This window comes from Heloderma suspectum, chromosome Z (genome assembly GCF_057233095.1).
Source record: "Heloderma suspectum isolate Gila_16-S chromosome Z, 16-S_ref, whole genome shotgun sequence".
Classification (NCBI taxonomy): Eukaryota; Metazoa; Chordata; class Lepidosauria; order Squamata; family Helodermatidae; genus Heloderma; species Heloderma suspectum.
The window spans coordinates 8,103,866-8,126,800 of NC_139476.1; the positions used below are offsets into that span (position 1 = coordinate 8,103,866).

Sequence of the window (22,935 nt, forward strand, 5' to 3'; positions counted from 1 at the left end):
CAGCAACGAAATCCATCCCAAAGAAAAAGAAATGCAAGAAAGCCAAGTGGCTGTCTGATGAGGCTTTACAAGTAGCTCACGAAAGAAGGGAAGCGAAAAGCAAGGGAGAAAGGGGAAGATATACCCAACTGAATGCAGAGTTCCAGAGAATAGCAAGGAGAGACAAGAAGGCCTTCTTAAATGAACAATGCAAAGAAATCGAGGAAAACAACAGAATGGGAAAGACTAGAGATCTCTTCAAGAAAATTGGAGATCTCAAGGGAATGTTTTGTGCAAAGACGGGCATGATAAAGGACAAAGAAGGCAGGGACCTAACAGAAGCAGATGAGATTAAGAAGAGGTGGCAAGAATACACAGAAGAACTATACAGGAAAGATCTGAATGTCCCTGATAGCCATGACAGTGCGGTCACTGAACTTGAGCCGGACATCCTACAGAGTGAAGTCAAGTGGGCCTTAGGAAGCATTAGTAACAACAAAGCTAGCGGAGATGACAGTATTCCAGCCGAGCTATTTAAAATCCTAAAAGATGATGCTGTTAAAGTGCTGCATTCAACATGCCAACAAATCTGGAACACTCAACAGTGGCCACAAGACTGGAAAAGGTCAGTTTACATTCCAATTCCAAAGAAGGGCAACGCCAAAGAGTGTTCAAACTACCGCACAATTGCGCTCATTTCACATGCCAGCAAGGTGATGCTCAAAATCCTACAAGCTAGGCTTCAGCAGTATGCGAACCGAGAACTACCGGAAGTACAAGCTGGGTTTCGAAGAGGCAGAGGAACTAGAGATCAAATCGCCAACATTCGCTGCATCATGGAGAAAGCAAGAGAATTCCAGAAAAACGTCTATTTCTGCTTCATTGACTACGCTAAAGCCTTTGATTGTGTGGATCACAACAAACTGTGGCAAATTCTGAAAGTGATGGGAGTACCAGACCACCTTACCTGTCTCCTGAGAAACCTGTACAAGGGTCAAGAAGCAACAGTCAGAACCAGACATGGAACAACCGATTGGTTCAAAATTGGGAAAGGAGTACGACAAGGCTGCATATTGTCACCCTGCTTATTTAACTTATATGCAGAGTGCATCATGAGAAATGCCGGGTTGGATGAATCAGAGGTCGGAATTAAGATTGCTGGGAGAATTATCAACAACCTCCGATATGCAGACGATACCACCCTAATGGCAGAAAGCGAAGAGGATCTAAAGAGCCTCTTGTTGAGGGTGAAAGAGGAGAGTGCAAAAGCTGGTTTGAAACTCAACATTAAAAAAACTAAGATCATGGCATCTGGCCCCATCACTTCCTGGCATATAGAAGGGGAAGAAATGGAAGCAGTGACAGATTTTACTTTCTTGGGCTCCAAGATCACCGCAGACGGTGACTGTAGCCCTGAAATTAAAAGACGCTTGCTCCTTGGGAGGAAAGCTATGGCCAACCTAAACAGCATAGTAAGAAGCAGAGACATCACCTTGCCGACAAAGGTCCGTCTAATCAAAGCTATGGTTTTCCCAGTATGGCTGTGAGAGCTGGACTATAAGGAAGGCTGAGCGCCGAAGAATTGATGCTTTCGAACTGTGGTGCTGGAGAAGACTCTTACGAGTGCCCTGGACTGCAAGGAGGTCAAATCAGTCCATCCTAAAGGAAATCAACCCTGAGTGCTCATTGGAAGGACAGATAATGAAGCTGAAGCTCCAATATTTTGGCCACCTAATGCGAAGAGAAAACTCTCTGGAAAAGACCCTGATGCTGGGAAAGACTGAAGGCAAAAGGAGAAGGGGACGGCAGAGGATGAGATGGCTAGATAGCATCACGGATGCAATGAATATGAACTTGAGCACGCTCCGGGAGAGAGCGCAGGACAGGAAGGCCTGGTGTGCTATGGTCCATGGGGTCACGAAGAGTCGGACACGACTGAACGACTGAACAACAACAACAAAGATGGCACTGTGGTCTAGCTCCACTTATTGCAGTTTTTCCTCTTTTTGTGAGGGAACTCAAGCAGAACTCAGGCACTTTAATTCGATAGCTCATTATCTCCGATCTTTAAAAAAATGGAATAAAGGTCATTTAGTGCGGGAGATGCCCTGGAGGTTGACAACATCATCTAAAGGACCCGCAAACGTCTGTGAGTACTCGATGGCCTTGTAGGCCCCTTCCAACCGTACTATTCTGTGAGTAACCAATCTCAATCACAGGATAAAAGCTCCGTGTGAAGAAGCCCATAGTCTCTCTGGCACCATTCCCGTAAGGCTTATGACTCATGCAGAAAGCCAGGGGTGGACGGCTGCCTTTTCTTGTTTGAACTGAACCTCTGCTTTAAAGTTTAAAGCTGTTGGTGGCATTGTAGGGATGCACTGTGTCTGCATTTTATCCGGCCCCTCCTCCAAAGAGCTCAGTGTGATGGATACGCCCCCTCCCCCATCACCATTAATCTCACAACAACACTGTGGGGTAGGTTAGGTTAAGAGGAAGAGATGGAGAGTGATGGGGCTGAGGACATCAAGTCCATTTTGTGGCAGACCAGGGTTTTGGACCTGAGTCTCCCAGGTTTAAATCCAACACTGTAACCACTGGATCATGCTGGCTCTTGGGGAAAACGTGCTTGTCTTATCCTTGGTCTTTTGGATTCCCACAAGATTCCACAGACGTTGTGCTGGAGGCAGAATCTCTGATGTTTGCTTCACCTTGCGGTTTAGGCAACGTTTCAGGGGAAATGTCATGTTTGCCTCCAGTTTAACAGCAATTCACCTGCCTCCTCTCTTGGCCACACAGAAACTCAAGTCGAGCCTACTGAGGAATCTCTCTCTCTCTCTCTTTCTGAAGCCTGCCCCACCTCTGGCTCATTTCCTAACCTCAGTTCAAGACTTACATCCAGCGCCTTGACGGTGCAGCCCTCAGTAGCCCGGTCACTGTTAAGTCTCTCCAGGATCACGGCGTCTGCCCCTTTCGTGTAAAGTTTGATATGGCCTTCGTGGTCTCGCACTGAGGGGAAGAGACAAGCACCTTGAAGCAGCCTTGTACTGAAGCACTAGCCTGGTCACCCTAGGCGACCAGGAGTCGCATGCAGGCGAGCGAGTGGACTGAGTCGTCCGCCCCTCCTCTGTGCCCGTCATAAAAACCGAGCATCTCACTCCTCTGGCCCTAGCAGGCTGCTGAGGCTGATGGCTCCGGGACTGAGGGCCCCTGAGCAAAGGGGTCTCCAACAGGCCCATCAGTGAGCCCTGCGGGACCCAGCCACCCGCACGGCTCCAAGTGCCAAGCCAGAAGAATAAAGCTAAAATTTAAAAAGATAAAATTAAACGAGGCTCCCGGGGAAGACCCTGTTGGCTGCCCAAGGGTGCCAGGTGTTGATAAGAACATAAGAACAGCCATGCTAGGAACAGACAAGTCTAGTCCAGTATTCTGTTCACTGAGCTGCTAACCAGATGCCTCAGTGGGAAGCTGTCAGGGTTCCCCTTATGACCTGGACCCCCTGAGCAACTCCTTAAGGATCTCTTGCCTCCTTAAGAGTCCCACCTTCCTTCTTTCCAACTTCCCCTTACCAGTAATATGGGGTTTAGGCTGTAGATGTGGGGTGATTGACACTCCAGACACAGGGTTTAACCACAACAGTTTACTGGTAAATTAAAGCAAGCGAATCACAACTACAGGTATTCACACAATAGAGCTAAGAGATACAAAAGGCATTAAGAGAAAACAGAAGTTGCAAAACGCAAGTTCCTTTACCCTAGCTTTAATGCAATAATGTTTGTCACCAAGGGTGTTGAGTGGAGATTCCTCCCACCCCTACTCTCAAAATAAAAATCTGAATCCCGAAAATTTCAAAAATTAACACTGTAGATTGAATGTGAAACATTGACACAAATGTCTGTGAGGAAAACCATTTTGCAGCTCAACACACACACACCGGCCCACACTTCCAAAAGAGTCCAGAAACACTCACCCAGGATGGACATCCGTTTGCGCACACTGTTAAAGTCCAGCAATGCCAACACTTTGTAGGTCCTCTCCACACCCAGCTCACTGATAGTGATCGTGTCCTGGGTCCGGGAGAGAAAGACGTACCCTAGGTTCCTAGCTGCAGTGACCAGGGCTTCTTCATCTGGGGAAGCTGCCTGATAAACCAGCTGATCTAGGAGAGAGAAATATTTGGGAGTAATTAGGACTGCCCCAGATGTTTGGGCCTGAACAGAACTTTTATGCTGAGTGCCCAGCTTTCCAAATTTGCATGAGAGCTTTCAAAATCTTGGATGTATTTTTATTTCTGGTGTGATCGTTTTAAGTGCTGCCTGTTAATTGTTGTCAGCTGCTGTTTTATTGATTATCACTGTTTGATTGTGTTTTATGTCCTCTTGTAAACCCCCCGGAAAAGTTGAATAAAAGTGTGGTATAAAACTGTTTTAAATAATCAAACTTATATCACATGGTTCTTGAGAGGATAAAATGTGCGAGTGTGTGTGTGTGTGTGTGTGTAAGTAAGTAAACCTTGTATGCTGCTTGGAGGAAACGCAGAGTACAAATGTAATAAAAGAAAGAAATAAGTAAAAATAGGAGGACATCGGGAATTTTGGGAAATCTTCATGCCCCGACTGCATGAGCTTCACAGAGGCATCAGACCAGCTGTGGTAGGCAATCTATACCGCACACTTAGTTTGGTTTTATACTAGTTTAACTGTCATAGCTTCAACTCTACCCCAATAATTTTGAAGACTGTAGTTTTCTGAGTGTGCTGAAGATTTTCTCTTAAAGAATACCCAGAACCATAGTCTAAATCAATTTAAACCTGTGGTTTAAGGTGCCCAATTATTATTATTATTATTATTATTATTATTATTATTATTATTATTATTATATTATAATATTACTGTATAGTATTATATTACCCTGTGTTGGGAATAAGAATAGTTCCCTTTATTTCCAATGTTCAGGCTCAGAGTGCCTTTGTTTATGTGCCCAGGGCGACATTAGCCTTGCAGAAAACAGGGTGGAAACAGCAGGCTTAGAGAGGCGTGTGTGGTAGGAGGGAGGCCCTGAGGTTTGCAGAAGTACAAAAACATCTCTAGGAAAAAAAACCTAATTCTTTGACACTTAGGGCACCATCCGCCTGCAACACAGGTTGCAGAGTTATGACAAGAGGACCTACCCTAAGGAGCTTGCAATCTTAAATTTATTTATTTATCTACAGTATTTGTATACCGCTCCACATCCAAAGATCTCCAAGCCGTGAACAGCAGACAGGATAACAGAATAAAAACACCATGTTAAAATAATAAATATTTTTTAAAAGAAACAGAGTTCTGATAAAACTGAATTTTGATAAACTGCAGCTGGTCACTCAAGGAAGGCCTCTCGCAATAACAGCATCTTCAGAGGTGGTGCCTGACTGACCTCCAAAGGCAGGGATTTCCACAGGAAGGGGGCCACCACACTGAAGGGAAAAACTCTTGGAGATTCTTTTGGAGGATTCCCTCTCTCTTGCTTCTTCCAAAGAAGACTGAAAAAGTATTCAACCTTCCAAGCTTTAATACTTTCCAGTCTTCTTTGGAAGAAGCAAGGGAGAGGGAATCTTCCAAAAGAATCTCCAAGAGTTTTTCCCTTGATAAAGACCAAGTGTCGAAACGTGCTGGGAATTCAATGGGTGCCGCTGTTTCTTTATTGACTTTGGATTCCAGCCTTCCAGCTGGGTCTTACTCACTACAAGCAGCCCAGAAAGGTGGATATTTGGAACGCTGAGCTAGGCAGTGACGGACCAAAATGCACTCTGTACACAGGGGTGCACAACCTTTTTGGACCTGAGGGCCACATCCCGCATGGGCAGAGGATCCAGGAGGCATCCATGCGCAGGCACGCAGTGGTGGGGGGAAGGCTTCAACCTCGCCCTCATCCAACATTGCTTCGTGCCATCATCAGCAGTGCAGAAGCAGAGTTCCCAGTTGAGGGGGGGGGCATGGGGCCCACAGAACAGGTCTCTGGTGGGTGCATGCAGCCCACAACTCATGGGCTGTGCACTCATATTACTTCCCATGGCTTACCAAGAAGCTGCCTCCCTTGGCTTTAGACACTGACAAGCCAACAGCTCACAACAGTTGCGCTTTCAAGCAACTGGTTTTGTTTCCAACGCCCACAGCTTGCCACTGACAAAGCTACGGCAGACGTACTTCACACTTAAACATTCAGTTGCCTTTGGAGTTTGGAAGAACAGAAGACTCTGCTTTCAGTGTTTCTGCTGAACTTTGTGCCTCATGTTAGAAAAGCAGTGCAGTCAATGACATGATCACCAACTGATTTGTTTTTACCAAGGCACAGTAGGCATTTCGTCAAGGAAATCTGTACTTCTTTATCCAACACAAAATGGTGTCTCCGCCAACATAATCTGTGGGATGTCATACTAGATTCAAGATCATTTTCAAGTTGGGGAGACACCCTGCATTACTTTGTCATAGCTTAATGGCACACTCAATGGGATTAGTATGAAAGGGGAAGGATAAACATTCCTTCCATTCATTTCAATTTCAAAAAAAGGTTTTTAATGCCTCCATATCCAGTATCAAGCCTTTCTGGGCTCCATCCAGCAAGTAAGGGTGTTGACCTGGACAAGTAAATATAACAGAATGACTCATGACATCAGAGAAGCTAAAACAACATCCAAGAAGCCACAATTTCTTCAGAGAGATGGGTTTCACCAAGAGGTTGTCGAATCCTCATTATTCTGAATGCCCCTTGTCAAGCCTTTGATTACTCCTGTGTAGGGATTTATTACCAAACTGCATGACCCAACTTCTAAAACTTAGAGGGGGGTTGAATACCCTGTGTAATTGAGAATTATAGGATCCTCTACCATGACAAAAGCAAAACAAGACGATAAAAAGGAGAGTGGATTCTATTCTTCCAGTTCAGATCTTTTAAATATTAAAATAGAATAACATTCAGAGTAGACAAGACTGGGCTAAAATGGACAAACAGACTGAAGCTGGTTTCAGGCAGCTTCCTAAGTTCTTGAGGTTCCTTGTCAATGAGAAGACCGGTCATGGCAGCCAAGCTTCCGAGGATAATAGATTCCCCATCTATTACTGCTCTTCCCCTGCAACAGGGGTGCAGAACCCCAGGCCTGGGGGTGAAATCTGCCCTTCCTGGAGTCCCAATCCTATCCTCCAGGGTTCCCCAGATGATCACACCCCCTTTTATCTTGTGCACCACCTTGGGGGTGTTCTGCCCTGAAAGGCAGCCTAAAAATAATTCCCAATTAATAAAATGAAAACAGTCCATCACTATTCCTAATATTCAGAATGGACAGCGTTCTGAAAAGACCAACTCATGCACTTGAAGACACCATTAGAAAGTCACGTGTCATACAGCAATCAAAGCGACAGAGAACTGTGTGTGGGGCAAATAAATGTACTTTTGGAGGAGGTTCCAGGGACACAGCGTAGCTGTTCCAGCCCCCATGTCACCACCTGAACTTTCGTGATGGGCATTGTCTGTTCCCCTCCTTCTAGGTGATGGCAGTTCAAATGGCTCTGCCCAGATTACTGCTGAATGTGAAGCCCACAGAGTTTAAAAATATATCTGCTGGAGGATTAAATGGAAGACAAGACACCCTTGCCCCCCGAAGCTAAGCTCTTGCATAAAGGACCTCAATCATCTCCCATCCCACGTGAGTTCGTGTACATTCCAGCAGCTCCCTCCAGCTGCTAAGAAATTAAGAAGCTGAGTGTAACACACTGGCCTTGTGCACTACTTGCATGCAGGGGCTGGGGAGGCATTTTGACACAAAACATGAGCCATGGGCCAGGGAGCTGTAGGTGCCCACCTCTCCTTATCAAGGTAGCCTTACAGACCAGCCACTACAGCTGGGATGTTCAACCCTTTTCAGCCCAAGGACTGAACCCCATTTCTCAAGGGCTGCATTCCAGTGCTGGGTGAGGCCAGCGGCAAAAGGGACAGGCCAAAACACTAGACATACCAGCATATTGTTGCTTAGAGCCCTTCCTGCCAGTGGCTAAGCCTTAGGAGAGGCATTCCAACTTTTAAGAACGGGCGGGGGGGAAACTGTGCAAAAGCAGGTAGACAACCAAACGATTGGTGGGAGGTGGGGCCAGGAGAAGGAGATGTGGCCACCTTGGGAAACCCAGAGGGCTGGATTGGGACCCCAGGAGGACCATATTTGGTCCCAGGCTTGAAATTCTTCACTCCTACAGTGGAGCCTCAGTTGCTTCTCTGCAAAATACTGGCTTGGGGCGGTTGTAAGGGTTACTGGCCTAACACACGTTCTCTGAACACTACATAAATGCAACATCTTATTATTTGCTGGTGCGTCTTGGCATTCCAGACCCCATCTTTTAAAACACTGCGGTGGCACAAAGCAGATCAGTACCTGGCTCAAAAGCATTGTCCCTCCCAGCACGCGACTGAGGAGGCCTGAATCTCACACACTTAATCTTGTCTCCACCACCCACTCAGGCCCACATTGGATTGTGAGCCTTTTTCCTCCCACATGAAACTTCATGCATATTTCCATGTGCCTTTTTCTAAATGTATGAATGTCTTCAATGCGCAAACTTTTTCCCATTGAGGAAACTGGTTTTGTGTGCATTTTTCAAATTATTATTAATTATTATTTTTAATATTTCTATATGTCCCCATAGCCGAAGCTCTGTGGGAGCTTTACAGAGGTTAAAACATTAAAAATACAATATTCATTTAAATTAAAAATATAAGAAACACACAAACAGACAGTATACACAAAGACAATATATATCTAAAAACATTCTTTGTGCCCACATTTGAAATGCATGCATTTTGGGACCGGGGGGGCGGATACATTTCTGCCCCCACCATGGAAATGTATGGATTTCATTATCAAGATGCATTCCATTCCATGTTCAGTCTCAGGAAGAGCAAATTTGGTGTTCTCAACTAAAAGTGTAAACCCAACAAATGTCTCATCTATCCCTACACCCAATGCTCAACGTTTAGTGCTGAAATTATTTTGTTTTGCTGGGGGCAGAGTGAGAGGGTATTCTCTGAACTTAATATGCTTGTCAAAATATAGCATCTGTTCTCTTGATCCCTCCCCCCCCCCCCCCGGGACATTCTAGCTTCATTCACAGCCAGCTCCTGAGAAGTTGTGATGACATAAGTTAGAGACAAACTCACTCTCTTTCTCCTCCACCATGACCGTGTGGCAGAGAGCTAGCAGGCGCAGAAACTCCCGCACCACAGGGTCGTCGTCCCGTTGGATGGTATCCAGGAGCAAGGGACTGTAGAACTCTAGTTTCCTGTCCAGATACTTGTTCCAGTTCAAAAAGGCATCCTGGTAGAAAATGCAACTAAGTATTAGAGATGCAACCGTCAGATATCTTACCCATTTGGTGTTTCTTTCTCAGAAATTGTGTATTTTGAACTCTGTGTGTGTATAATTGGGAGGGGGATTTATTTTATATTCCTACACCTCAATTCAATTAACTTCATCCCATACACAAAGCTCCACCCTCTAAGCCAGGGGTCCCCAACCCCCGGGCCGCGTACCAGTACTGGTCCGTGGCCTGTCAGCAACCAGGCCGCAGCGGTGTGCGAAACCTCCTCACCTTGGGTCCGCGGGGGGTCCGCAGAGGGAGGAGGCGATCCGTCCCTCCCACCCGCCAAGAATCCTCACTGGCCCCGTGGCTCTGCTCTGCGGCGAGTCCGCAGAGCTGCCGGCTGGCTCCGGCCACTGTCGGACTTCCGGCCGCTGGGACGCAAATGGCGTCCCTGTTCTACAAGTAATAGGCTATGTAAATCTTTACGTAGCCGATTACTGCAAAGAATAGGGATGCAAATGGCGTCCGCATAGCAGACGCCATTTGTGTCCCAGTGGCCGGAAGTCTGCCAGCGGAAGCACCCGCCCCCGGTCCATGGAAAAATTGGACCAGTCCCTGGCACCAAAAAGGTTGGGGACCGCTGCTCTAAGCCACCAGACCTTCACTAGGTCTTGCCCCTGAGCTAGAAAACTCCTCTCTGGGGCTCCACTCATTGACCAAAGATTTTAACAATTGTAAATCTGTAAGCCTTTAACTGCCACCTGGTCCCTTTCTTTAAAAAGGTTTGATGGATATTCAAATGTTGTTTCTTCTGTTGTTTTATTACATTTCTATACCACCCACTAGCCAGAGCCCTCTGGGAAATTTACAGAAAAGAGCGGAAGCCCCTAAAATATAAGAACATAATAAAACATAATATAAAAACAGATATTAAAATAGCAACAGAATAAAACCAAAGCAAAGCTAACAGCAGTGCAAAGATCTAACAAGCATAATAGTATGTGTGTGTTTTAAACTGGAAGGAGTGAAAGGCCTGGGAGAAAAAAAGGGTCTTCATCTGGCACCAAGAAGAGCACAATGTAAGTGCCAGGGAGGCTTCTCGGGGGGGGGGGGGGCATTCCGCAACTGAGTGCCACCACTGATAAGGCCCTCTACTGAGTAGCTGCCCACATTTGGTAGGGGCACTCAGAGGAGGGCCTCTAAAGATTATCTAAGGCAGTTAAATATGGGAAAAGATTATCTGTAGGCTAACCTGATTCCAAGCTGTTTAGGGCTTTAAAGGTTAAAACCAGCACCTTGAATCAGGCCAGAAATGGATTGGAAGTCAGTGCAAACTGCCTCTGACATGTCACACAGTTTCCGCAGAGATCTGCAGTGCAGTCACTGGTATTTAAACCTACGCCACTCCACCCCAAAATGTAACCTTATAAACCCTTGGTAAAGAGTTGAGTGGGTAGATTCTTTCTACTGCACAAACACCGTGGCAAGAAAAGGCCATCCTGTCACCTTTATACAGGCCAGGTGGGTCACCTGGTCTCTTATTCTCTGTCCCACCTCATGGCCACAGTGTCTTAAAGAGCCCTCGTAATCTACAGCAGGAATATATGTGACATACCGTCAATTTGTCTTTGGTGCCGTTATCAGAACCTGTAAATATTTTCAAAGGGGGAGAAAAATAACATTAAGAACACAGTTTTTGGAAGTTAGGCACACTGAAGTCCTACGAAAACAAAATGAAAATGATGACATAACTTGGTGTTTATCCCACTGGTTTTCTTTGTTATGGTACTCTCAGACCACCCAGAAAGCTAAAATGTGGTACATACATAGTCTAAGACACCCCGATTACTACAGAAGACTGAAAATGGGCCACTGGTCTTGTCTCATACTCAAAATTGGAGAGCTGTAATTAAATGATGGGTGCTCTAAAAACATTCTACTGTTAATGTAATTCAAATAAGAAATTCCCTACCCCCACGTCCGGCTCACCTGGCCGTCGGGGGGGGGCATTGCGGGCGGGTGGGGTGAAGATGGCTTTGACTGCCATTGGGCAGCCCTTCCCGCCATTTGGGGGTAGAAGGGGCTGGAGGGGGCTTGGTTGGCGTTCCCGCGCCCCTCTCCCCTCAGCCTCTTTTGGCGCTGCTCCCTCCCACCCTCCTTTAAGCAACGTGGGTGCCAACCAGTTGCCCTTTTCGGGGACCAAGTAGGAATTTTGTGCTCACAGTCCGATTGGACGGGACTGCGTGTCTTTTTGCCTACTTCACATTGTTAATGGGGTTGGGTGGGTCTGATAGGTAATTTCAGCTGATTATTCTTCGGCTTCGGTAGCATTTATCTCGATGGTTAGGACGGGCCAAGGAGATCAAGCTTAGGGATGGTGAGCATTCAGAGGCACCTTACGGTGACGGGTGACGCCTGAGGCCTCCCGCATGGGTTTTGTGGCTCGGCGGGGGGATAAGGGTTGCCTGGGAGACCGACTCACCTCACTCACCCAGGAGTTGTGCGGCCCTGGGAGGGGGTGACACGGGAAGGTCTACCTCCCCCATGAGGGGCAGACCAGAGGGGTGGTGATGCAGGCATGCCACCCCTCAGGCTGGGAATGTTGTTGCCCAAAAGGTGCCCACTACCTGCTGGCACAGGCAGGGCCTGTCCTATGACTCCCCCTTGCAGTTATTTCAATAAATGTGGCCCAATTTCGATCCAAGATTTGTTGTCAGTCTCTTCATTACACCATCTCCGCTCACAATGGGAACACCAGTTCTTTTTATATTTTTTGTTTGAATAGTTGACTGTTATTGTATTTCTTGACTTTAAGCTCAGTGTACTATGGACAATAACGGAATAAAACAATGTGTGTGTGTGTGTGTGTTTTAAATATAACCTTGAGCATGAAGCTAATCTCCTAAAAGAGACCAACATTCCATGGATGAGCAAGCCACGTACCACGCAGGAAGGAACATTCGGTTGTATGAGTTCCTTTGCTTCATCGGGTTTGGTCAGGAGGTATGGGCGCTGCCAGGAGCAGCCAGGAATATGCATTTCTCCAGCATGGAGGAGGGTTTAGAGCAGCCTGCTGAGGGTTGTAGTCCAACACATCTCAGGACACCAGATAGGGAAAGGCTGGTTTAGAGTGTTTAGCTAAGACTGGGGAGACTGGGAAGGACACTGACAAACCAAAGCAGGGTGCAGAGAGCCCTCCAGGGGTTTCAGGCCAGCCCTCTGGGGATCCTCAGATGGTCATACCTCCCAGGCCCTCCCCCTTTCCTCCAACTGCAGATCGTTTGGTGTCCCCCCCCCCTTCTAAAAGGTTGAAATGCTTCTTCTAAGGCTTAGTTACTAAAGCTGTGCGCAAATGACCTCCCAAAATTCTCCAGCCTATTTGTGGGCAGAGAAACTGCGGGGACAATTTCACCGGATTTCTCCTAGGGGAGGAGAAATTCTCCTGCGGTTTCTCACAGAGAGGGCTCACTACTGGCAAGCGTTGTAGCACAGCTTCTTTTGTTTTTCCTGAGGGTTTGGGTTTCTTGCACTGCTGGCAACAGCATCAACTGTGTTGAGGCTTCCACTTTTCTGAGGCAGAATTTTGCATTTCTTTTGGTTTTTGAGCTTACCCACTGCAAGGTGGCCATTTGTGTTTTCGCTCTCTATTGCACATCATCCCATTGCTCTGCAGCCTCCCAGGCCACCTGCACTCCCTGAACTGAAAAGCCCCAGGAATTACCTCATGATGTCTTCTTCATGATAGCATTAATTGAAGTGTGGGAAGCAGAGGAGACTACTGGCTGCCACTGGGGATGTGTGAACCCACCCCAGGTGCCCACCCAGCCCCTGCCCCCGCTCACCAGTACCTGGACTGCGTTCGAGCCCCTCCCACGCTTGGCGAGCAGCTCATCCTGGTGGCCTCGTCGAGCTCTGCAGTCGCCATTTGTTGAAGAAAAAAAGGCAATTGCAAAAATGCACATATTTCGTACATACCCCAAAATGTGCATTCACAAAAATGCACATTTTCATGCATACGTAAATATGCGCATTTTGGAATCACCATGTTATTTCTCAAAAAATGGTGACCGTGAAGCAGGACTAGGCCGCTGGGGTGAGTGCAAGCCATTCGCCGAGCGCAGGGAGGGGGCAAGCAGGGGCAGGGGTGTGGGGAGCGGGGCTTGGGGGTGTGAGCAGGGGTGCTTCCACCAGATTCCTGGACGGAATCAGGAACCTGCAGGTGCCACAGAGATTATTGTACAATGAAAGACAGGATGATCACACAGGCTCCATGGCCACCTCAACAGTAAGGTAAGCACAAGAACCCCCAACGATACCCATGAGACTTTCTCCGTGATTTCTTCTCCTTTCGGAAGCAATTTCTCTTTTATCAAACTGAGTGAGAATGGTCGGGAAAAAAATTGGGTAAATTTTCGGCACAGCACTACTTGAAATGCTAAAATTTCCAAATCTGTCGCCAGAAATCCAGCCCAGTTTTGAATACATGGGCAATCCCGAGCTAACGTTACTGTACATCATGCCATTGCTGCAACATTTGAAGACGTTACCGTATATTGTCCCATTGATGCATATCATATATTTTGAAAACGTTACCGTATACCATCCCATTGATGCAACATTTCTTGAATGTCATGATGTTCTGTGTCAAGGTGCCCGTCTTGTCTGAGAAGACGTACTCTATCTGCCCCAGCTGGTCATTGAGACTCGTACTGCGGGCTTTGGCTGGAGTGTCCTTTGCTGCATAATACATTTCTCTGTCCCAGTTAATGAAACAGCTGTTGACCAGGTAGATGAACTCAAACCTTGAAGAAGGAAGACAGCAATGACCATGCAAGCAAGGATGACATTAAAAACTCACTTTGGGCATCTCTACATTAATGAAATAATCCGCAGTCCTCCCGTTGTGCGGCCTTTCCGCATTTACCGGCAGGTTCCCAGATGGTGACCACGTGATTGCTGAGAGAGGAAGTTTTTCATTTTCAATGTTCCATAGATCTCGATGAAACAGCACCATCTAGTGGCTGCTTAATAGCACTACAACGAATGTACGCAGTAGGGAAAATCCCGGATATCTAAATACCTCAATATCTCCGGATGTTTTTGATATGGAATAACCAGGAAATATGACTGGATGTGCCCTGGAGGTTGACGACCTCGTGAAAAGGACCCACAAACTACCATGAGTAACACACCATGAGTGCACGATAAAAGCCTCGTGTGATGGTGCCTTGAGTCCGATCAAACCTCACAGGCTCTGGAAGCGTTCCAGAAGGCTACTAACACCAAATCAGGTGGGGAGAAGGGCGATAGCTCTGTGGCAGAAGTCCCAGGTCAAGAAAATAGAGAGTTAGCCAATCAGAAATGATGAATTCCTGGGTAGGTAGATAGGATCATTTTGCTTGGTCTGCATTTTTAAGCGAATCAAACAGTTTGGCACTTCCTGGACAAATGTCCCTATTGGAACACAGTTATCCTTCGGACTGCGAACTTCTCCGAATTTTGCAATGCACTTCTCAGCAAAAAAGGTACATCCAAAACTGCATATATGTGGGAAAGCTGCATACAGAAATGTGTACATCAGAAGAACTTGTGTACATAAATCCATACATTAGAGGAACCTGTATACAAGAATGCGTACATAAGAGGAACTTGCGTACAAAAATGAGTATGCTAGGGGAAACGGTGTATGAAAATAAATGCAAATTTTCATGCAGATTTTTTTTTTAATTGCAGGCTTATGTGGAAATTGGATGGGATGGACTTATGAAGGAATACTTGCAAAACTAAGATGGAGGAGCAGAAACACATTGATCCATCCATCCATCCATCCATCCATCCATCCATCCATAAGAATATAAGAAGAGCCCTGATGGATCAGACCAAGGGTCCATCTAGTCCAGCATTCTGTTCACACAGTGGCCAACCAGCTGTTGACCAGGAACCCACAAGCAGGACATGAACACAACAGCACCCTCCTGCCCATGTTCCCCAGCAACTGGCATACATAGGCATACTGCCCTGGTACTGGAGGTAGCATATGGCCATCAGAACTACTGGCCATTGATAGCCTTCTCCTCCAGGTATTTATCTAACCCTTTTTAAAGCCATCCAAATTGGTGGCCATCACTACACCCTGAGGTAGCGAATTCCATAGTTTAACTCTGTGCTGCGTGAAGAAGTCCTTCCTTTGATATGCCCTGAATCTCCCACAAATCAGCTTCATGGGAGGACCTCAATGGGTTCTAGTATTTTGAGAGAGGGAGAAAAATGACTCCCTCTCCACATTCTCCACACCATGCATAATTTTGTAGACCTCTCTCATGTCTCCCCTGACCATCCTTTTTTCCAAGCTAAACAATCCCAGCTGCTATAAGCTTCCCACACAGGGGAGATACTCCAGCCCCTTGATCATTTCAATTGTCTTTTTCTGCACCCTTTCCAGCTCTACAATATCTTTTTTTAGGTGTGGTGACCAGAACTGTAAACAGTATTCCAAGTGTGGCCGCACCATAGATTTGTATAGGGGCAGTATGATGTTGGCAGTTTCTATTCTCAATCCCTTTTCAAATTATGCCTAATGTGGAGTTTGTCTTTTTTACAGCGGCCGCACACTGGGCTGCACACATCTTCATCAAGCTATCCACCATCTGGGAAAGGGACTTCCATTTGGAGAGGCCCTAGGTGTTCTAGCCAAACATGAAACACTTCCCCCCACCGCTGCCCCCATCTCTAATCCTGCTTCCATAGGAAAAGAAGAGGTCGGAACATACGTGATTAACATGGACATCGGGATCACGAGGCTGAGGAGGATGAGGAATCCCCAAAATGCAAAGAAGGCATACTTGACTGCATTGGTGTTGTTGTAGAAAGTAAAGAGGTAGCTGTGTTTCTGCTGAAATGTGTTCACCCAAACTCCACAGCCAACTGCAAGGCCAAGTGAAGTCATGATGAGAGCCACTGTGACCTATGGAGAGAAACAGCAAAAGTGAAGGCCTTAATTAGTGAAGCTCAATCAGGGAAGGGCTGTAGCTCAGGTCTCAGGTTAAATCCCCCCATCTCCAGGTAGGGGCTGGGAAGGATCCCTGTCTGAAAGCCTGAACAGTCACTGCCAGGGGAATTGCTAGGCCTGGACTGATGGGGCCTCAGTTCCAAAGCTATCCACCTGGAGCCTGGGTTTATTCGCCAGAGCCCTGCGCATCCATTGGTGCCAATGGGAAAAGTTTTTTTCTAAGCTTAATTGCCATGCAATTAAGGCAGTTTTCAAGGGGGATTACAGCTGGGGAGGAAAAGGTTAACTCTTCCCTACCCACATGCTGCAATACAACCCCCTGCCCCCACCCCCAATATTCCCTGCGTGGCAATTAAGCTTAAGGAAAAACTTTTCCCATTGGTTTGGGATGATCTGGGTCAGGAAGAATGGAAGAAGAATGGACGAATTTATTTTAAGTGAGATGATTTGGATGATAAATTCATTGGCTGGCTTTACCTCCAGGGAAATTCAAATAAATCCTAATAACTATTTGTAAATTTGCATAAATTAGCATGCATATTTTATGCAGAGTTGTCTCCTATGGGCCTCCCTCCCCAAATCTCTTAAGCACCTAGCAAGACTTGCTGCCAACATAGGAGAACCTCAACAAGCTCAGGGTTTGCTGATCTGCACATCACTAAATGCACTACGTATTGGCAAGGTTCTTCTCCTAGCATCTCTTTAAACCCAGAGAACAGTCCTCACTTTTAAAACAGTGCAAGGAAAAGCCAATTAATAAAACTGCCAGACCATCAGCAATGGGGGGTTGGACTCGATGGTATTGTAGGCCCCTTCCAATCCTACTATTCTATGATTCCATGATTCTATGAATATATCATGGCCTCATGGGGAGGTGGGCTTGTGCAGCAATCCTTGTGTGGTCTTGCAATGAAGCCACTTATCAAATGTGCGTCTCACGTCTCACCTGCCATGTTTTACCTACCCAATGTATGTATGTGGGGTCTGAGCTCTGAAACACAAAACCACTCTCTCGAACTCAAATAAAGAGGACGCTGGAGGTGGGGGTGTACGAACCCTGTGAGTTTGGGTCTGGGGGCGGTCCACAGCAGGGAAATCCAGGCCACTTGGGACCCCGCACATTTCCCTGGAGCCTCACCGCATCTGTCCGATTTTGCAGGGTGGCTCTCCTCCATGGGGGCTGGCTGGCCCTGGACCCTTCTTCCCCATGCCAGCTGTTAAGGAAGCCCTCGACAGCCGGTGCGGGGAGGAAGGACCTTGGCGACACCCCCAGCACTCTCGCCCCAGCGCCATTTAGAATGGAGGAGAGCTTCCCCGTGGGAAATCAGTTTGTGTAGATCACAAGCTGAATATGAGCCAACAATGTGATGTGGCTGCAAAAAAGGCAAATGCCATTTTGGGCTGCATTAATAGAAGCATAGCTTCCAAATCCCGGGAAGTACTAGTTCCCCTCTACTCAGCACTGGTGAGGCCTCATCGTGAGTACCGTGTCCAGTTCTGGGCACCGCTCTTTAAGAAGGATGCAGACAAACTGGAGCGGATTCAGAGGAGGGCAACAAGGATGATCAGAGGACTGGAAATAAAGCCCTATGAGGAGAGACTGAATGAACTGGGCATGTTTATCCTTGAGAAGAGGAGACTGAGGGGAGATAGGATAACACTGCTCAAGTACTTGAAACTAAGGTTGTCACAGAGAGGAAGGCCAGGATCTTGCCTCGATCATCCCAGAGTGCAGGACAAGGAATAATGGGCTCAAGTTACAGGAAGCACATTCCGGCTGAACGTCAGGAAAAACTTCCTGACTGTTAGAGCAATGCGATAATGGAACTGATTACCTGGGGAGGCGGTGGGCTCTCCCACACTGGAGGCCTTCAAGACAAGGCTGGACAGCCACCTGTCAGGGGTGCTCTGACCTGGATTCCTCCATTGGGCATTGGTCTTATAGGCCCCTTCCAACCCTACTCTTCTATGATTCTGTGATTCTAAATCCAACAGTCCTGGAGGTGAGTGGGGTTGGTCCGCTGTGGACTTTGCTGGTCGGATTCTTGAGAATCCATCCTGATTTGAATCCGCAGTGGATTTTTCTGCTATCTCTAGCTGGAGGGCAGCCTTTCACTTTGAGCATACCAACCTCCCAGTTTTTTTAAAAAAATGTAATAAAAATTCTTAAGAAATAAAATAAAGATCAGGACAGGCAGGGAATGCGGAGAGTGCCAAGAGAGGTGTTTGTGGGCACATTGGTGCCCGTGGGCATCCCATGGGAGACCCCAGGTGTATGGCCCGACCCCTCCCATGCCTACCCACCATGGCCTGGCCTCAGTAAACCTTGAGAAGGGGATAGATTTTACCAGCTGCACAAGACGGTCCATTAGATGGCTGAGTTTGGTTTTCTTCAGCTTGATCTTCCCACAGTTTTTCATGATTTTGGAATCAAAACCTGCATAAGAGACATTGGAGAAGCGTAAATGTAAAGAAACAAACTCTTGGCCATCTCCAGTTGGACAGCTGGTAGACTCACACCCATGCCACCAGATAAGAAAAAGGGAGGGGAACCATCAACTGTCATCTCAAACAAGATCTAAAGGACCAAAAAGGTGCAATGATGTCAATTATAAGGCTATTAGTGCTTGTGTAGAGCACAGCATCCATATGAAATACACAAGATTTGTTCCAAGGTCTATATACCTTGGATATACATATATACAAGGTCTAAATTAAAAAGAAGATCCCAAGGTTTACTTAGATATCATATCACGCCATCTCGGGCTAATAATTCCTGACAAGGACAAAGGCAATCACATTGAAATTAATGGTTTTTTAAAATAAAATAACCCCGAGGTGCACAACCCCAGAGCCCCCTGAGCATACATGCCAAGTGTCAGGGGTCTCGGTTTCACGGTCTCAGCGCTATGGCGCTGTTGCATAGGCAGGCACACACGCGCTCTTGTATTATTCTAGATGCCACGCAGGCCCAGCCATGCTCACTCACCTGCGTAGATAACAAGGCCGTAGCAGAACTCCGTATTGCGTATCCTGCAGCCGCGCAACAAAATCTTCTCACTGTCGAGGGAGTACTTCTCCCCATGCCACTCCAGCGTGCCAATGAAACTATGCAGCCGGCTGTTTGGCTCCTCACACGTCACTGTCCCTGGGCGGTCGAAAGAAGAGGTGAGAATTTGGTTTGCCTTCTTGTCCACTCGGGAGATGTTCTCCGTTCCCTGCAACCTGCAAACAGGCCCCTTCCCTGCTCCTCACAGCACCCACTCCCCTCGCGGCTGTAGCCATGGTTATGGTGACAAGTGTGCCCACCCACTCACTAGAGCATTTTATTTATTCAAGATATTACTCAGGTACTTTCCCCTGTAAAATGTCTAAAACGGTTTACAAAACTCAACAGAAATTGAAAAGAAAAAGACAATAAAACGATTCAGCTCCAGCAGTAAAAGCAATGTAAAAAACATAAAAAGACAATGATAATAACAGAAAGCTCCAATCTCCCTTGAAAAACCTTTGAGAATCAAACGTTAAGCGATTGTGACAAACACTCACCATCAAAGGCGGCCATGTTCTTCTCGCTGGTCAGTTCCTCATGTGTCACCAGGAGAGCTTGCCTGTACTTCAGATTCGTCTCTCTGAAAATGGCGGAGAAGAGGCAGTTTAGAAGTGGAGAAACAAAACTGGACAAACAGCTAGGAATTCTGTTAGTTTATTGTTCGTCTGGTGTGTTCTGCATTGCTTCCCGTTTCTCCTCAATGTCTTAAATTAATTCCAGGATTGGCACATGCACAGCTTGCTGTGGCTTTCAGTCCCTTTGTGTCTACATGATATGTAGACGTGCATCAGTAAAACACTGCAAAAAGAGCAATCTTGATTGCATGAAGATTCCTTTTGTGTGGTGTTTTACCAGTTGTCAGGAGGACATTGGAGCATCAGTAAAAGAATTTGTTTCATACAACACTTGTATGAAATGAATTCACACAGAGGTTGCTTGGGAGGCAACTGCATTATCAATGCACCCATGTGCATTAGAATGCAGAGTGCAGGGAGGGAAGTAATGAGTAAGCTGATGGAAGAGAAAGCAGTGGCAAACTGCACACACAGAAAAAGTGAAATACAAAGTAGAGCAATGATGGATTCCTGATGCATCCAGTTCCACGTGAAGCTTTGTGAATTTTGTATAAGTAGAATTTGAGAAGCAACCTTAAGTAGACAACAACTATTAACAACTATTTCCAGAGCACTCCATGGGTGTGATCAGTTCTTATCTTTACAACTCTGCAAGGGAGGATAGAAGAAGAGTGACCTAGTACCCTCAAACTAGGGATGTACGAAACACATACCTTGCTCCGTTCTGGGGCCTGCATGGTGGGGGGGAGGTGCTCCGTCCCTCCACCCGGAATCCTCCCCGGCCAGCTCAGCTCCGCAGCGACTCCACAGAGCCGCCAGCCGGGACCGGCCGCAGCAGGAATTCCGGCCACTGCCGAGCTGGTGCAGCCGCAAATGGCGGCCGCTATGCCGGCTGCCATTTGCATGGCTGACAAGCAGTGATAGGCTATGTAAGTATTTATGTAGCCTATCACAACAAAGGCAGCCACGCAAATGGCGGCTGCTACGCCATTTGTGTGGCTGCCTTTGTTCGTGATAGGCTACGTAAATACTTACGTAGCTTATCACGGCAAGGAGCAGGGGCACAAATGGCGTAGCAGCTGCCATTTGCACCCCTGCTCTTTGCCATGATAGGCTACATAAGTATTTACGTAGCCTATCACGGACAAAGGCAGCCACGCAAATGGTGGCCGCTACGACAGCCGCCATTTGCGACTGCAGCAGCCTGGCAGTGGCCAGGAGACCAGCTGGAGGAGCCGCCACTGCCGCATCTGCTGCCGCATCTGCTGGAGCCAGCAGAGGTACGCTCCGTCCCAGGGGGATTCCACAGGGTGGCGGGTGGGGGGAGGCCATTCCGCCATGGATTCTAGGGGGCTGGATTCTAAAGGCCTCACTGGAGTCCGTGGTGGAATTCTCTGACATCCCTACCTAAAACAGCTTTCCCTGGTAGCCAGAGCTCTCTGAGCAGTTCACAAAATTGAGGTAAAGCAATAAAATACAAAAGCCATCAAACATACCAAAGAATCTAAAACAAATTAGAACAGCCATGGAATAAAACCAAACCAACAGCAGAGGACAACTGTGCAAGGATCTGAAAATACATTTTTAAAACTGAGGTGCTATATAGCTGAGATAATAAAAAGGTGAGCCTTTCTGGGGAAGGCATTTCACAACTGGGGAGCCACCACTGAAAAGGCCCTCTGTCTAGCAGTGAATTGGCCATGTATGGTACTTTACAGAGGACAGTTTTCTATGCGAAAGGCTGTCAAATCCATGTCCACTTTAAAGATGAGGAAGGGAGAGCAGTGCAGGGGTCTTGAAATTGCCCATCCGCAGGTAGCAGCACTGGGACAGCAGTCTGAGCAGTGGGAGACAGCTCACCTGGTCAGACCTCCCTACTATGGTGAGATGTATTGCATTTCTATTTAAAGCATAGCCATAATATCCAAATTTGCATGTATACATGTGCATATCCAAAGGCGATGCAAATCTTTGTCCTCTTTTGTTTTTCTGTGGGGGGGATGCATAAGTGCCCCTCTATCTATTAGCCACCGGCCTCACTTTACTTGGGGGGTGGCACCCAGAGAAAGGCCTTGGGAGATGACCTTATGTATATGATACATGTGCAAGGAGCTGATCCCTTAGGAATTCTAGAGGCCCTGAGCCATGTAGGGCTTTACAGCAGGGCCGTTGAACTTTTTTCAGCCCAAGCTCTCAGGGGCTGCATTCCAGTGATGTACTGAAGGCAAAAGTGGCCAAAATGCCAGCTTAAAATACAAGCTCTTGTAGCTTAACACTCTTCCTGCCAGTCACTAAGCCTTAGGAGAGAAGTTGAAATGTCAACCTTTTAGAATGGGGCAAAAACAGGGCAAAAGCCAGGAAACCACAAAATGATTGGTGGTCAGGGAGAGGGGTCAGGGGGGCATGGCTGTTTTTGAGGAATGCCAAAGGGCCGGATTGGGACCTTGGGCCTGAGGTTTTGCACCCCATGTTCGGTGATGGCAAAACACCAATAACGGTTAGGATTCTAAGGATTCTGACTTAGAGGCCATCGGCCATAATACCTGGCAGCTTTGCCCCATTGGGTCCTCAGCCAAGCACCTATACCCAGTGTCTGAACCCTATGCTTCCTTTAGTACTGATTTATCCAGTTTGGTACAAGAGGAGTTGCAGATTTAGAACAGCAGCAGCAGCAGCAACACACACACATCTGGCACCCAGCAAATTACCCATCGATGTCCATTGTCTCCACATAGCAGAGGCTGTTTGGCTCGGAACTGGACAGTAAGAGGAGGTCAGCCTTGAAAAAAAGAAAGAAGGACAACTGAGAGTGCTTTTCTGACATGCATGCACAGTACGGAGGTCGGCAAATACCTACCAATGCCATCATGGCTGGCTGGTTGGGCCAAGGCAGATAGATGTGGTCTTGGATTCCTGCATTCTGACTTGGATTCCTGCATTGAGCAGGGGGTTGGACTCGATGGCCTTGTAGGCCCCTTCCAACCCTACTATTCTATG

At 47.0% G+C, this 22,935-nt stretch overlaps 1 protein-coding gene across 1 annotated transcript in view; it reads right to left on the reverse strand.

The window, feature by feature from the left end:
* ATP8B3 (ATPase phospholipid transporting 8B3) overlaps positions 1-22,935 on the reverse strand; it is a 70,916-nt gene that overhangs the window by 27,640 nt on the left and 20,341 nt on the right. Inside the window, exons 11-21 of the mRNA XM_084825658.1 lie at positions 22,647-22,717; positions 19,861-19,943; positions 19,301-19,459; positions 18,660-18,748; positions 16,073-16,266; positions 13,896-14,104; positions 12,918-12,946; positions 11,538-11,549; positions 9,160-9,316; positions 3,947-4,135; positions 2,873-2,985 (exon numbers count right to left, since the gene is read on the reverse strand). Coding sequence (XP_084681784.1) covers positions 2,873-2,985; positions 3,947-4,135; positions 9,160-9,316; positions 11,538-11,549; positions 12,918-12,946; positions 13,896-14,104; positions 16,073-16,266; positions 18,660-18,748; positions 19,301-19,459; positions 19,861-19,943; positions 22,647-22,717 — 1,305 coding nt within the window. The remainder of the gene's footprint in view (positions 1-2,872; positions 2,986-3,946; positions 4,136-9,159; positions 9,317-11,537; positions 11,550-12,917; positions 12,947-13,895; positions 14,105-16,072; positions 16,267-18,659; positions 18,749-19,300; positions 19,460-19,860; positions 19,944-22,646; positions 22,718-22,935) is intronic.